This window comes from Coprinopsis cinerea (genome assembly GCF_000182895.1).
Source record: "Coprinopsis cinerea okayama7#130 chromosome 5 map unlocalized cont3.5, whole genome shotgun sequence".
Classification (NCBI taxonomy): Eukaryota; Fungi; Basidiomycota; class Agaricomycetes; order Agaricales; family Psathyrellaceae; genus Coprinopsis; species Coprinopsis cinerea.
Genome location: NW_003307540.1, coordinates 2,258,667 through 2,273,728, shown reverse-complemented (window position 1 = coordinate 2,273,728; position 15,062 = coordinate 2,258,667). Strand labels below are relative to the sequence as shown.

The 15,062-nt window shown below is 51.6% G+C and overlaps 4 protein-coding genes across 4 annotated transcripts; 1 reads left to right on the top strand and 3 right to left on the bottom strand.

Annotated features, from left to right (window-relative positions):
• Window positions 1–84: 84 nt before the first annotated feature.
• CC1G_14681 (hypothetical protein) lies at window positions 85–2,090 on the bottom strand (the record flags this gene model as incomplete). Its single annotated transcript, XM_002911206.1, has 6 exons — window positions 85–596; window positions 651–1,139; window positions 1,200–1,388; window positions 1,451–1,645; window positions 1,708–1,778; window positions 1,831–2,090. The coding sequence occupies 6 exons, from the start codon at window positions 2,088–2,090 to the stop codon at window positions 85–87; spliced, it is 1,716 nt and encodes a 571-aa protein (XP_002911252.1).
• A 2,181-nt stretch (window positions 2,091–4,271) lies between these two features.
• On the top strand, window positions 4,272–7,848 carry CC1G_01363 (hypothetical protein; the record flags this gene model as incomplete). Its single annotated transcript, XM_001837399.2, has 4 exons — window positions 4,272–5,225; window positions 5,283–5,699; window positions 5,749–6,616; window positions 6,668–7,848. The coding sequence occupies 4 exons, from the start codon at window positions 4,272–4,274 to the stop codon at window positions 7,846–7,848; spliced, it is 3,420 nt and encodes a 1,139-aa protein (XP_001837451.2).
• Window positions 7,849–8,438: 590 nt separating this feature from the next.
• Window positions 8,439–13,085, bottom strand: CC1G_14680 (hypothetical protein; the record flags this gene model as incomplete). The annotated part of the gene is made up of 13 exons (XM_002911205.1): window positions 8,439–8,478; window positions 8,528–8,572; window positions 8,633–8,760; window positions 8,819–8,932; window positions 8,989–9,264; window positions 9,316–9,459; window positions 9,518–10,872; window positions 10,926–11,130; window positions 11,185–11,495; window positions 11,547–12,129; window positions 12,183–12,617; window positions 12,780–12,877; window positions 12,929–13,085. The coding sequence occupies 13 exons, from the start codon at window positions 13,083–13,085 to the stop codon at window positions 8,439–8,441; spliced, it is 3,891 nt and encodes a 1,296-aa protein (XP_002911251.1).
• A 267-nt stretch (window positions 13,086–13,352) lies between these two features.
• Window positions 13,353–14,751, bottom strand: CC1G_01360 (hypothetical protein; the record flags this gene model as incomplete). Its single annotated transcript, XM_001837396.2, has 7 exons — window positions 13,353–13,587; window positions 13,641–13,901; window positions 13,962–14,062; window positions 14,119–14,214; window positions 14,270–14,302; window positions 14,356–14,556; window positions 14,617–14,751. 7 exons carry the CDS (start codon window positions 14,749–14,751, stop codon window positions 13,353–13,355), a joined length of 1,062 nt encoding a protein of 353 aa, XP_001837448.2.
• Between the last annotated feature and the right edge of the window lie 311 nt (window positions 14,752–15,062).

The window sequence follows — 15,062 nt, the reverse complement described above, 5'->3', positions numbered from 1 at the left end:
GTCGAGCATTCAGGTTCAAGGTTGTCAAAGGGAAAAATCAATTATGTATCACATCTACTTGGATACCGGTTGGAAACAAGACATCTAATTATCGAGATCGTCGCTATCAACAGCTCGTCGCTTTCCTTTCCCCTTTCCCCTCAGCCTATCACTAAGCTCACCTTCGCTACTTTCCTGAAAATCCTCCGCACGACGCTTCCGGGCCTTTGGAAGAAAAGACCGATCACTGTAGTACTTCTTGTCGAGTTTGTCAATAGACGGAGTGTCCAATCGCAAACCGTCGTCCTCGTACTCCTCGTCCACAGTTCTGAATTGCTTCAAGACCTTCCACTTAGAGGTAACCTTGTCCGAGTTGCACCTCCCATTCACGAAGTTGACATAGAACTCGAAATCAGCCTTCGAGATCTGGTCAAACACAGCCTGGTATCGCGTTTTCGCACCCTGAACCCAAGCCTTCGCATCCACCGCTCTGTTGATGTTCCCGAGGCTAAATAACTTCTGGTCGCTGCCGTGGATGCTGTGCTTGATAGAAATAGCCTCGAGTGCCGTCCGCTGGAGGAAGCTCTTGCCTCTCATATACTCGTTCGCTTCTGTGTCTATGGCAGTCGGTCAGCATCACTGGTAAGGGGAGAGGGTTGAAGCCGACACACCAGGTACATTAAACCTCCCCTGACTGTCCTTCCAACCGGTCTCGTTAAGGGCCTCGATGAGCCTCTGGGCAGCCTTGGTGCGCTCCAGTGCGTCCTTTGCTGTCATGGCCTTTGTCGCGACGTAATCGACATTGAACCGCTCTCGAATAAACGCAGAAAAGAGAGGATCATCGTCGTTGACCATGATCCTCTCCTTCTCGACCTTCTGCGTGGGTTTGCTATCAAGTCGGGCATTGCGTCGTGCTTCGTATCGCTGGCGTGCTTCGTAGAGAGGGATGGCTGGTGGTGGGTGGTCGAGAGCTTCCGAGTAGAGCTCGCACGAGTAAGTGCCGTCGGGGGTCTTGATAACGTTGTATTTGTTGGAGGCCCGTTGTGCGAGAGTGCCGGGGATACCTCCTGGTGCCGTGCGGATCTCGTCAATTGAGCCAATCTTGTAGCGGGCAGCAGAGTTACCGCTGAGGCCAGCACGGAAAATACGCCCATTGGGGTCTATTAGAATACCAATTGTAAACAGTCGGACACCAAGGAAGCGATGGTACAGTCACGCACCCTTTATCGGGGTCCCAATCGCCTGGTCAGGCATCTTGAAGAGCGCTGCAAACACCTCGGTCAGGAAAATGTAATAGGACTCCTCGCCCGTATCACTTTTCCACACGTAGATGGTGATGTCTTCGAGGAGGATTTCCCTTGCTATTCCGGATCCGCTGGCGGGTTGAGTGGGTCGAAGAATGACAAGCACTAGTTAATCGGAAGTCGCGTCAGCACAAGAACAGGGGGTTAGAACATGATTGAGTACGCACATTCGGATAGGATCTTTGAACCCTCGGGCGTTTCAGCCTTGTCGCCCGTGTCCTTCTTGCCCACACCGGTGTTGGCTGGTTGAGCAGGGAAATCAGGGGGAGCGGGGCTCGAGTTGCCTTCTATGCCGTTGGAATTGTCCTCTTCTTCGCCCTCCTCCTCCTCTTCCACAGCCAAAGCAGCAGGCTTCTTATTTCCTGAAACCGAAAGTGTTAGAGGTATTGATGCATGACAAGGTGTTTATCATTATGGGACGTACCGCTGTTCAATGGCGTAAATTGAGGAGCGGGATCTGTGGTAAAGCCCTGATTCAACAGCTTGGTTTGGGCGCTAGAATACGATATCAGTTGGTCCTCAAAGGCGAGAGAAGCGATACACATACTTCGATTTTCCGGGGCCAACCCCTATGTCGCCAGTTGCCGCCGCTGCGGCGTCTTCAGCTTGCTTGTCAGTGCTGGTTTTGACTGCCGCCTTGGACTTGGATGGGCCATGAGCATAGAGACCCTGGTATCGAGGATCGAGCTGGAGTTTGTCCTGATTGGCGTCGAGGTATGACTTGAGACGAGCCCGAAGTTGAGGGACTGTCCCATCGGGGTCAAGTTTGAGGTCCTTGGCCAGGTCGACGAGTGGGGCCTTATTCATTTTCGAGACTAGGCCTGAGAATATCTGTGTTTTGTTGGATTCCATTGCTTGAGGATTGGGGGCCAGTGGAAGCACAAAGGATTTGGGATGAGAGATAAGAGAAAGGGATTGTTTGTGCTCGAAAATTTACTCTACATCGCAACGATAGGAGGCGAATACAAATAACGTCCAGCGACATCCATTGGAAATTGGTTTCGGCGACCAGACGGCGTGTCGTCTCCAGTGGATTCCGCTGGCGAGAGCTCGTGCTACAGTCCAACAAAATCCGGTGGCAGCCAGTGGATGGTGTGGTGAATTAGGAGACGGGAAACGCGACTGAAGGTAGATGATTTCCAATGAAATCCGCTGGTCGAGGGACGGAGGACCGCTGGATGACGGTGGACGTCAGTGGACAGGCCAATCAACGATAATGGTTTTCAACGTGTTGATATCTAAAGCTCATGTAATACACCGGATAATGCCGGAATCCACCGTCCACCGATGTCCACCAGCGTCCACCGGTGTCCAGCGCTGACCTTTCCGGTCCCGCGTGTATAACTCGTCGAGAAGCAGAAGCAAGGAACATACCTTACATGCCGCGGGACGACGATAAATACGACTTATATTGAGGTTTTGGGAACGAGGCTGGCACAGACACGATTGTAGCTTCGCGGTGCGTTGTTATCCTCGGGCGCAAACCAGTCACTGTCTCGAAGGGTCAAGCTGAATATCAATCGCAGGATTGTAGACTTTTGATAACGCTTTGGAAAGCACTGGACATTGTCTGCTAGCATAAAACTATGGGTCTTGGGCACCACCTAGAACTTGCATCAAAGATGATCGATGACACTGGATACAATCGATAGCACTAGTAGGAGAAACGCTGCGCTACCTGGGGCTTTGTTTTGTTGAAAATTAGGCAAACGAACATCGTATTTAAGCCTCCTATACAGTCCAAGTATACTATAGGGTATATAGCCCAGCACACCACTGCACGCAGTTTCTTCCTCCTGCAATAGCATCAATGATCAGTGACGCCAGGTGGGCGCCTCTGGCCTTGCGTCGCTGCCCTTGAATTTTGAAACTCGTCCAATCCTGAACAAGATCCGATGCTGTCTCTCCTGCTTTCTGGCTGCCCTTGAGCTAGGTTGACGTCGACTGCATAGTACACAGCTATTTGATCCTCAGGCTAACCGAATAAGCGTTGGAATGCCATGGGCGTCAATTCCACATTGCTTGGCGTTCGCGAGGTGGACTCCTTCCTGATTGGGCAGACATCAAAAACACAAACCAACCAGGCAGGGAGCGCCTGGCCTCCGTGCCTCGTCCTCAAAGGTCGACACAGTCCGACATTCACGGCACACGACAAGAAGGCACCTATCCACTCTGTCTCGCCTCGTGTCTCATGCTAAGGCACCCGTGCAGACAGTCCGCTGTCTGGATTCCGGCAAGACTAAAGGGTCAATGACATGTCGCACATGTGACCGTGACGAGGTAGAGAAGCAGCCAAAAATGGGAACAAGAGCACCTCTCTCAGACAAAATGCAACTACGATGGCTCGGAAGATGCAGTCACCGATGATGTAGACAGAATGTGACTGGGACGCCGAATTTTAGATATCGCCCGATGATAAGGAATGGCAGGGACGCAAAAATAAGGTGAAGAGCGGATGGGTTTGGATTGGGCTTCGGTGGAGCGAGATGAAAAGGAAATTGAAAGTTGGTCGAGGATCTTAAATGCTAAGTAGTGCGCGATTTTGTGAATCCGAATGCCGAGAAAGGCTGTCTGAAACTATTTATTTCAATGTCCGGTTGGCTAAGGCTTGGCGGTGCTGTCCGCCTCTCTTCCTTTACCTCGTTCCATATCCTTCTCCCCCAGCGACGGTGAGCTCGTCGTCGCCCAAAGCGTCCAGCGTCGCCGAGGTCGCCCTCGGCGTGTAGCTCGCCACAAGGGTCACGCCATTTTTTTTGTTGCTGCTCGCCCACCACTCGTTCAAATTTGGCCTTCGGATTCACAGACGACCGGAGGATCGAGGCTGGCTGGTGGTCGTCTTGCAAATATATTGCCTGGTATGTCTTCATTTCTCCTATCATGCCTTCTGTTTCGGTGTTCACCTGAATAGCCCTTTCCCTCGTGTCGAGGGTCATTTCTTGTGTCATTGGAGCCTATAATTTCTACATCGCACCAGGGTTCCCCCTTGACATGGAAATTCTCGCCCCATCGTCCGAGTTCATATCTCCTCGACTATCAACAGAACCGACAAGAACCCCTTCGTCAGCACTGTATGCAAAACGCAGGGAGCGAATTCCTTCAGAATCGGCATCTAGCAAATTGTTCGCTCAGAACGGCGTTACCGAATCGGTGGTGCCGGTTCCGACTGGCATGAAAGCGCCCGTCGAACGCTGCCCTCCCGCTCGGCTCGATATTGGCTTTCTTCCCCTCCCTCCCATTCTGGCTTCTCCAATATGCACCCCTACAGCGAGCAGCACCTGTTCGCAGGAGGTCGAAAGAGAAGAGCAGGTCGGTATGGACACGACAAATCGCGTTTCTGTACGGGTTACCCTTGTTTCGACCGCCACCCCCACGTGGGTATCCACTCCCCCTACACCTCCCATGAAGTCAGGACGTCACTCCGGCGCTCTGTCAATAGAAGGAGCAAAAGCGCCCACCGCTTTGTTTGCACCTTCGGCCTCGTTCCCAGCCTCGATGCACGCACATGCGGGACGGGATCAGGGACCTAGGGTGAAGAAATGTATATCTGTTCCTAACCTGATCGCCCATAACCGAGCTGCCTCTGAATTCCCTCCATTGGGGTCCATCCAACCCTCCACTTCCTTCCCGTGCCGTTTGCGCTCCCTCTCTCAGCCTATGGTCTTTGACATCGACCACGGCCGCTCCGCTCCTCATCCAAAGCCTATATTCTCTCTTCACAACTGTATTACCGACAATGACGACGACAGCGCCGATTCCCCCGAGTCACGACCACATAGTCTCAACGATGACACCAGTCCTGACGGTAGTTGGAGTGACTGCGGACCAGCGGAAATCTGGGAGGAAGAAGAGAGGAGTAAAGATGCAGCGAGGAGATACCACGCCCTGAAGGAACTCCTTTCTACTGAGCATGGCTATGTAACTGACCTGAGGGCCTTCGTAACGGTAGGTTTCCCAGCTTATAATTAACATGATCGTCACCTGACCCGGTGCTTTTCACAGAGCTATTTGCGCAACCTGCCCACTCTCGCGCAACGCGCCCCCGTATTTAACTCGACATTCGGGCGAGCATCAGCCTCCTTTTCTTCGGGTCCTTGGGCCCACTCCTACACACAACTCCATGCCCTTGCGTCTCCAAGTCCTATGCCAGAATCCCAAGTTCTAAATTCGCCGCTATCCTCCATCAAAGACATCCATCGAAGCAGCACTCGTTACCTTTTTACGGACAATGAACTGGAACTTGTTATCCGCAACGCCGAAGACCTTCTGCAACTCCATGAGCACTTCCTCAAAGAGTTGACGACCATTGCCTTGTCTATGGGGATTAGCATGGAACATTCAGATCAGCCACCCTCCCCAGTGGTTCTCAGTAATATCGACAACGCAATCCGGGCCGTCTCTGCCAAGTTCGCTACCGAAGTAATGCTATTCACTCTTCCCCCTTTGCACGTTTCTAAGCATTTTACAGGCCTCGAGGTTTAACGCATATCAATCGTTTTGCGCTGGCCATCTTGAAGCCCTCGACCTGGTCAGGAAGGTTTCGCAGCAGCACGCAGCAGAATGGGAGGCCTTCGAGCAGCGCTGTTCGATCATGATATCAGACCTTGAAGCCGGGAAGGTGGCGGAATCGGAGCCCAAATCTCATCAAAATACCCAAGTCGCAGAGGACCGGATTCGCACCCTTTCTCTGACATCCCTGGATGGTGCCGTACGAACGCTTCGCCTTCGTTGCCCTACCAAGGATAGCGCCAATGCAGCCTTGGAACATAAACGGGAAGCACCGTCCCCACGTCGCATCTCATTCGTCGACTATATGATCAAACCCATACAACGGATCTGCAAATACCCCCTCCTATTCGACCAATTACTGTCGCACAGGTCCCTGAAGCCTAATTTTACCCGACCACGGGCACGCTCATGCGATGTCGATGTTGTGGTGAAGAGTGCATCGCAGGCTATGCGACATGTCGCTTCGTCGGTAGATGAAGCTCGACATCGGCAAGACGCAGCCATGCAATCGGCTCTCATTGCCTCGCGCATGTTCCTTGGGGGCCAGATGCTTCTTGCATCAAGCGATCCCTCAATTCAGACCCTGACTCCCGAGTTCTTGTCTTCTTTGGGAAGTTGCTTGCTTGCTGGTCCTCTCGATGTCATGCATCACCACCCCCTTCGCCCCTTGGAAAGCATCTCGAACTTCAAGGCGAAATATTTGGGCGCTTTCCTTTATCCCGGAGGGTACTTGATATTGGCGAAGGTCTTCAAAGGCAGGAAGTACGAACCAAAGCACTGGTTCTCGCTCGCTGAATTTACAACGTCAGATGTAGAAGAGGGAGAAGGTGAGAATCCGCCCAAATCTCGTGTTCAGAATGAGGCTAATATCATTCCAGCTATCCTGCCATATTCTATCCGTGTCTCTTGCGGCGAGCAGCACTTTGAATTGGCGGCTTCTTGTCACAGGGAGAAGGTCATCTGGCTCAAGGCTCTACGAGAATCCATGAAACATGAGGTCGAATGGACCAACGAACCGACACCCAGCTTCAAGTTCGATGAGAAGGGCGGGTTGATTTCTTCTCTCCATTCGGAACCCGAGATATCCACAGGCTTGCCCACCATCCAATCAATCCCCGAGATGTCGAAAGCCACATCGGACACGGAGTTATCGGAACCATTCCTTGCCTCCCTGAGGAGCTCTTCAAAGTCCAAGACGAAACTCCGGCGTTACGAACCTCCCTCCAGGCCCGAATTCTCACCCTCTACTAGTCGACGCTCTTCCACAACGTCAGTCAAGAGTATATTCGGCCCTATCGCATCGGATCCGGAGACAATCGTCATTCGTCGATCTTCCCCTGTGGCTCGACTGCAAGTGGATCAGGCATTGCAAGACGTCATATCCCCATCCTGCGTTAACGCGAGGATGTATGCGTACAGCCGTGACGAAGAGCTCTTTCGGGGGACTTCCAATTTAGGCGGGACAAGATCGAAGAGTCGCCTATCCAAGCATGAAAGCATTCGAGTTCCTCGTTCGAGGACCACGGATAGTCTGGATAGCCTTCCTTCCAGGTCCCCCCGCAAGGGGAATTTAGCATCGCGCCGAAACGCGAAGGGTTTAACCATTACGCCCATTATTCCTGTCCATCCTATCGAGGACGAGAAGCCACCGCTTGCCTCACCTCCCGAAGTTCCCTCGTCGGCGCCGTCGTCATCGCAGTCTCACAATCCTCCTTCACTGGTACACACAGACACCAGCTCCTCCACCGCCTCCGGGCTTTTGACACCTCCGACTACCAGCAGCAATGAAAACACGCCGCATAAATCGTCCAGGTCCCTGGTTCGCGGCGTCAAAGATCTGTTTCATTTCCGACCCTCTCCTTCCCCAACAGCAAACGTTCATTCAAATTCTTCTGTTAGGGCACACGAGCCCTCCGCATCTCATCAAGGCTCCGGCGTGCTTCATCGTTGGACTATGGATACCATTCGCCGACGACCGCGCAGTGTCCCTGAACCCCTTCCAGAACACACTCCTGACTCGTTCGGCAGCTCTTTCGTGCGACAGGCGGCTGCTGCATAATCCCTACAACACAGCCTCAGTCTTAAAGAAAAGTAAAAGCGTCTCCGGACGATAGTTCACTCCCACATACCATCACACTCCTTCATAATCTTATCGGCACCCTTTTTTATTTTACCGTGTATTATATTTCAAGCACGTACACCCACCCGCCATGGCGCATTAGCATACTGTATGACTAGCATTCTCGATACGTTTTTTTCTGGTTCTTTCCTTTTCTTCGTCCACCATCTTCATTGATACACCATGGCTGTCCGATCGAGCAGCGACTTTATGACATGTTACGAAGCGAATTTCTTACTTTGTTAGTAGTTAAAACACTTTCAAGTTCTCATTCATAGATAGTTGCAAGTCGTAATAAGTTTCATAACCAGGCGTAATATAAATACATGAACTAAGAATACAGTGGAGGACGAAGTAGAGGCAGAAACTATAGATGCGATGCCAAAAGGGTACTAGTAGAGAGATGAAAGCTCTAAGCTACGCTACCGTGATACTAGATGTCATGTCGAAAGTCCATACGAGAAAGACATTGTAGACAAGTGAAAATGCGAAAAAATACCAATGCCCAAAAAAGAGATAAACTAGATGAGTTAGGGGATTAAGCCATGGTGACGGAGGAGTTGAGCCCATCTGGAAGGGTGATTAGTACGACTCTTCCATCAGGCGAGAAACAGCTTACTCGTCGCGTTGCAATTCTGCTTCGGCCAGCCGACGCTTCAATTGCCTACAACAGTCCTCGAGTTAAAACCTAAAGAGTTACCCAAAGGGTAGATTGGACACTGACGAATTTTCCTGAGATAGCTCATTCCGCGACTCCTTGGTCGTCTGCAAATCCTTCGTTAAAGCCACGAAAGCTTCATCGTCAGGGAGGTTGATGTCGTTGTACATGCCGTCCAGCTCTTCGTTGAAAGCCTAAGAAGCGACGCGGGTCAATAAAGATAGCTTTTGAAGCTGTTCGTCGGAAGCTCACCTCGTACATGATCTCCTTCTCAGCGGTAGCGTCAGCGAGGAGAGACTTGACCAATTCGGTCTGCCGTTTCGCGTTTTGCAGCTCGAGCCGCGCCCGTTCCAGTTCAAGGAGTTTCTGGTTGGAAATGATATGAGGATGAGCGTAATCTTGCAAACCCCGTGGAGCCTGACCTCTTTGAACTGATTGGCTAGGTTGTTAAGGTCCCTCTCGAGGCTTTCTTGATTAGATAGAGCTCTCGTTAAACCCTGATCTGCGTCGCTCGTCAGCGAGCTCATCGTCTTCGCGAACTGTGTCATTTGCTCCGTTTGATTATTCGAAGGCGGCGCAGAGGTAGAAGCCTGTTCAAAGATCCCCGTCCTGAGCCGACTGGTGCGAGGAGTGCCATCTCCTTGCCGATGACTGAGCAGTTTCTGCATCTCCTCCATTCGTTGTTGGGCCTCTCTCGTCTAATGCACCAGTTCAGTGATTATCTAGCGAGGTGTGAAGATATAACCCACCAACGGCTGCGATCGTACGGGCATCCTGAGTGATTTATCGGGGGAGGCGGGTCGAGAAAATGGGTCTTCTGATGGCGATCCATTGGCATTAAACTTGTCGAGCTCAACCTTCATACGCTTAACCGCGCGATGCGAGAACTCAATCTGAAAAGCATCTCAAGTAAATGAAACGAGCATATCTCAGAAACTGGAGCCTACATACGTCGTTTTTCGTTCCCACAGCGACACGGACAAGGTCCTCGACAAGCTCGCATTTGATTGGGAGATGAGAGCCTGGAGCTCTCGACCGCTTTACTTGTAATGAAGGCGAAACTTTGCGAGGAGACGAGGTTCGTACAGGTCTATTTAGTGGCGAGCCCTTCGCATAGATCTTCCTCGCAGGTGTTGGTGAGAGGGGGAGTGAAGACGATGTGCCGCGGACAGACGTCTTTTTCTTGATGGATAGAGGTTCGACGGAGGATGTAACGAGTGAGCTGGGATTAGAAAGGGGCTTGGGAGTCGCGTCGATGTTCTCGGTGGATGGTTGTAGAGGCTGTCGCCGACTGCGAGGAATTCCCGAAGGTCGCTGGAAAGGCGTTTTGGTGATGTCCATCTTGAACACTTCGTCATCGGATTCTGAAACATAACCTTTATCGGCTCCTGGCAATTCCGCAGGGGATGCGGCAGAGGGGCTTTTCATCGATGATGGCATTGGTGAAACCGAACGCGGGCCAAATGGTCTTCGATCAGAAAGTCGGGACACTGGGCGTGATCCATCACGGTCGCTCAAGGCAGGAGAGTCGGATCGCTTGGTCGGAGAAGCGGGACGGGGCGTGGTGGATCTCCTCGTGTCGCCCGACGCTCGGGAAGCGGGCCTCACGGACTGGGGAGGCTCTTCTGCAAATAGGGGTAAGTTCAAGGTCTGGGAATCGATTGGTGTAGAAGTACCTTCATAGATGGTATCTTCGATAGGAATATCCAGGTCAATGGGAGGCAAAGGCTTTCCGTGTTGATTCAGACTATTCTGTCTCGCAAGCTCCAGTTGTAACGCGAGGTTGTAATCCGACGAGTCGGTTGGCTTCGCCATAATTGTTCCATCGTCGTCTTCTAGATCACTGTAATCGCTGCCTCGGTCCTGGGACTGGGACCTGGATAGAGACCGTGACCGCAGACTCCTGCCAAGGAAACTCTTCCCAAGGGAACCCCCGTCCGAATCTGATGTCGACCCTCCGAGCCCTCTTTTTGATTTCCCTTTCGATGAGCGCGAAGAAAAGAATGAGGATTCGTCGTCGAGGCTCGTTGCAGCAGTTGAATTGGAACGATGGGACCTCAGGAAGCTATCAGTGCCAGTGGTACTTGTATACATCGAGGAACGGCTCGCAGTAGAAGACTTGCTGCGTCGATGACCGTTGATGGAACCACCAAAAAAATCACCCATCGCTGAAGCAGGGCGACCATGGAATAAGCCCCGCGAAATTGCATCCAGACCAAAGATGGATGCTTTGGAGCGCGCTGTTGGGGTTCCAGGAACGGACGCGTTCCTTCCTGTCCTGAATGAGAATAGCCCGAATTGGTGGACTAAAACAAATGAGTATCAAGGTACACACGTTTTATGTGCAATAATAACGTACTCGTCGTAATGATCCGCGACGGAACTCGCTCAGATTGAACTATGTCCTCTTCACCCTCATCCGCTGGATCACTCGAGTTGACAGCGAACCGGCAGAGTCCTCCAGCTATTGGTTGAACCCGTATGCGAAGGAAAGGTGGTCCTTCCATCCCCAGGGGTATAGGATCCGCAGAGCCCAATGGGTCCACATGGACAACGACCTTGGTCTGATGGGAACCGTGTCAGCGATAGTGAACAACCCCCAATCCTGGGAAACTCACCTTCTTTGGCTCCTGAAGAAAGGCAGTCCTTGTGTAGACATTAAAATATGTCCTAGCATAGGTCAGGCGAGACGTTCGACTCTCCACCTCTTGTTCGTCTGAGCAGAGAATGACAGATTGACCTTGCTTGGCGCGATACATGGCCTGAACTTGCCACAGGTTCTCAAGAAACCTTCGTTTCGCCGATTCGGTCTGCATGGGATCGAGATTCAAAGGTGAAGGAGGCAGCACAACTGCTAGCGACCGGAAAGGGCGGCCGGCCCATCGTTCACTTTGGTCCTGAGGAGGGTTTTCGAGGTAAAGATGGATATCTAAACAATTTGTTCAATTTATGAAGAAAACCATTCATCGTGTACACCTACCTGGACCGCCAGGATCAGAAGCCACCACATCTATCACGTCAACAACGCCTTTGCATGACATTCCACTCTTCTTCTTGGCCATCGGCAATCCACCAGATTTAGTTACTTTGTCAAGGGCATCAAGACCGGAAAGTGCTCGCCCTCCCTTGTCTCCATTCGGGCGTTTCACAATCAAAAGCTTGTCGTCGAATAGGAACAAAGTACAATGTAAACTTGTCGAGATTCCACTTGTCGATGACGCGGCTGAAGACATTGGAGCATCACCGATGACATCTTCGACATCGATGCAGTCGATGAATTTCCGAGAATTGGAAAAGAGATCCGGTGGGAAGCCGTCGATGGTGGTGCTTAGGCAGTAGAAGATGGCGGCACGTTTGGTTTGCTCGTCGGTCTCCGCTTGGGCAATCTTGCTTGCGATTTCATCTGCCTCAACAAGTTTGGGACGTTGCGGGTCGTCGGGCGCCATGTGCTTAAGGATAGTGCGAAACAGAAGAGTGTATCTGGGAATTCGTTGAACGGGTTCCATGAGGAGTTCGCGGAGACCGATGCGGTTCTTGGAGTCGGTCGATTGGTATTTGATATGCTGTTGGATATCATGAGACACCAGACGCGACAAAAAATCGGGGGTTCGCGTACATCGATGTATGACGCGAAACGAGAAGATCGTTTCGACACTTCGCGTTCAAATATCCGTTGGGCTTCTTCTCTCTTCACGTAGTACTGCTTGTATTGTTCGAACCCTTGCAATTCTTTAAAATGCCGTAAAGCAACGTCGCCAATGCCTCCAACAGTCGTTGCGCCATTGGGCGCTAGCATTTTCTCCAGATCGAGAAGGAACGCTTCGTTGACAGGAATTAGGTTGTCGACGTTGCCAAATAGCGTCTTGGCTTCGTAGAGAGGGATGATCGCGGTGTCTTTGCTCCGGGCAAAGTTGCGTAGAGGGTCTGCATAGTCGTTCTTGAGTATTTGCAACCGCCGCACATATGAGCGTTCGCTCGTAACCAATTCGTTAATGACTGAAGATAGGGCGGAGGTATCTGTCAAAGCGCGCCTCCGTTGCTGGGGTTGACCCTATGACGAGTGGTTAGTTTGGTGCCCACAGATGGTAAAATGGCACTGCTCGGCGTTGACGGGGAAGTTCGCACAGAACGATCGGCTATCGTTTATTGTTGCGGGTTGCCACTCGCCCGAGCCTAGCCCAACGGTTGCCGTGTCTAAGAGAGCCTAACTCACAGACTCGGGATGCGATGGTGAACTCGATGAAGAAAGCATTTCATTGTCGTCTTCTGAGGGAAGTGGGTTGCCCAGCGATAGCACGAGGTCCTGGATTTCTGCAGTCGAGTCAGCTGGCCATCACAGCGAGATCCGTTGGCTGGACGCACCATCTGGAAGACGACGACCATGCTCTGAGCCTTCCACAACAACTCCACAGTAGAAAACTCGTTTGGTGACGGATGGCGGATGCTGGTTCATGTCTCTTCGTGGTTCGTCTCCCGACGCGAGCGGGATCGTTTTTCGCGGCGACGAGCTGAGCGCCATATGCACCGTCGTCGACGTCGTCAATGGTGGAAAAAGGAGAAGAAGAGAGAGAGAAACTAGAGAAAAAGAAAGAAGAGAAGGTGATGCGTTTCGCAGCCTGGCATTGATCAGTGAACGCCTGCCTCATCCCTATGAATTCAACCCAAACAACGGGACGGTCACGTGACCATGACACGGTTGCCGTCGGCAAGAGCCGGCGGAACGAGCGAACTTAACTCCGTCTCTTCTTGGCTTTGTGCACACACGATATTTAACTCGCTCATCATGTCAAATATTGCGTCGTTTGCGAACGCGTTCTTCAGCGAGTTCAGCCAAACGTTTCCGTTTTTCTTTGGAAGGCGACTCGAAGTAGGAGGGACGATGCTCAGCCGGGGGTGTTGAGAGAGCATCGGAACTCGCTTCTTCCGACGACAGTTCTTGCTCTTGCCCAGTTCCTTCAGACTCTGAATCTTTGACTTCTTCCTCTTCTTCTTCAATTTCTCCCGTCTCAGAAGATGCCGATCTGTTTCATGCAAATCAGCATTCTGACCCAAACGTCATGTGTCAGGTACCTACGTCACGGTCTCCCCGTCGCGGACCAGGAAACCGTCCTCCGCTTCCTCCTCGCTGGTGTCAAGCTCAGGCCTTTGGTCGGATGCAGCCCAGGCCTCCGCGAGTTTCAAGAGGTCATCCCAACGTTCTTGCTCGGTCATATGAACGAGTTCGACATCCTCTCTGGCGGTCTTCTGGCGGCAACAGGGGCACGGGTACTGCTCGTCCTTATCAGGGAGAACTTTCTTGAAACACTCGTTGCACACGAGATGTTGACAGGCAAAGCTGTATTGCCCCAGTCAACTCCATTCCATGATCCATGAGATAGTGACAATGCGGACGCACGCAGAACACCCCTTTGGTTCTAGCTTGTCAAAACAAACTGGACACTCCTCTGCCTCCCCCAGCGTTGTGACGAGCATCAGGTCGTTAAACCTTCTCAGAATCTGAAATAAAGATGTTCAGAACTAGCAGGGTATCATTTAAAAAAAGCAGAATAGACCTTTCTCATCCGGTCGATGGAGTCGTCGCCGGGCTCGCCACCAGGTACGACGTCCAATAGGTCCTCTTTCTCTCGCTCAAGCTCCCTCCTTTGCATCTAGAAAGCCTGGGGTCAAAGAAGAGCCTGTGGAAATGTGGACCGTTACCAAAACCTTTTCGAGAGCTCTGTTCTTCTTGCGATTTTCCTATTCCGATATGGGTACTTTGTTCAGAAAGGATGGTTATGAATGCAGCGTACCGCTTTCAAGTGATTTACCAGAGCCCTCAGTTCTTCAACTTCATACGAATCCGCTTTCCGTCGCCCGCCGCTCCCTCGAGTGGCTTCCGCTTGGTCCTTGGATCTCTCGACTTCCTCCTCTAGCTCACGGTTACGGTTCTTCAATACTCTGATCTCCTCCTTTAGCAACGAGAAGTCGTCGGTCAGCTTCTCCAAGTAGGTCTTTCGCCACAACCAGTTAGCGCCTCTGCCATCATTGCTAAAGGATATACGTTTTGGTACCTGGATATTGCGCACGCTGGAGGATTCTCCGTCATCATCCGAGTCTTCTATGACAGTCGTGGCCTTCCGGGTTTTACCTCTGCTCGAGGAAGCCGGATTCGATGCGTTACTCGCCATGGACCGTGTTCGAGGCATGGGGATGAGAACGAAACGATAAATGTCAAGTCAAGATCTGGAAATTGTTAGTTCGACAAACAACACAAATAAATTGCGGCGACTCCGCAATCGCGACAAATAAAAGCGCGCTTGGTCCTCCTCGAACGTCCTGACTCCAGGCGCTCAAGACGCTGTCCACAAAACCTTGGTCGACCTGCAGAGAAATCGCTGGGAAATATAAAGACGAGAGGGCGATAAGGTGCCCACAAGGGGATATTACGGTGTAGTCATGATGCATGCATGGATTACATCATAGCCTGCATTTGGCAGAGCACCCCGAAAATCACTTT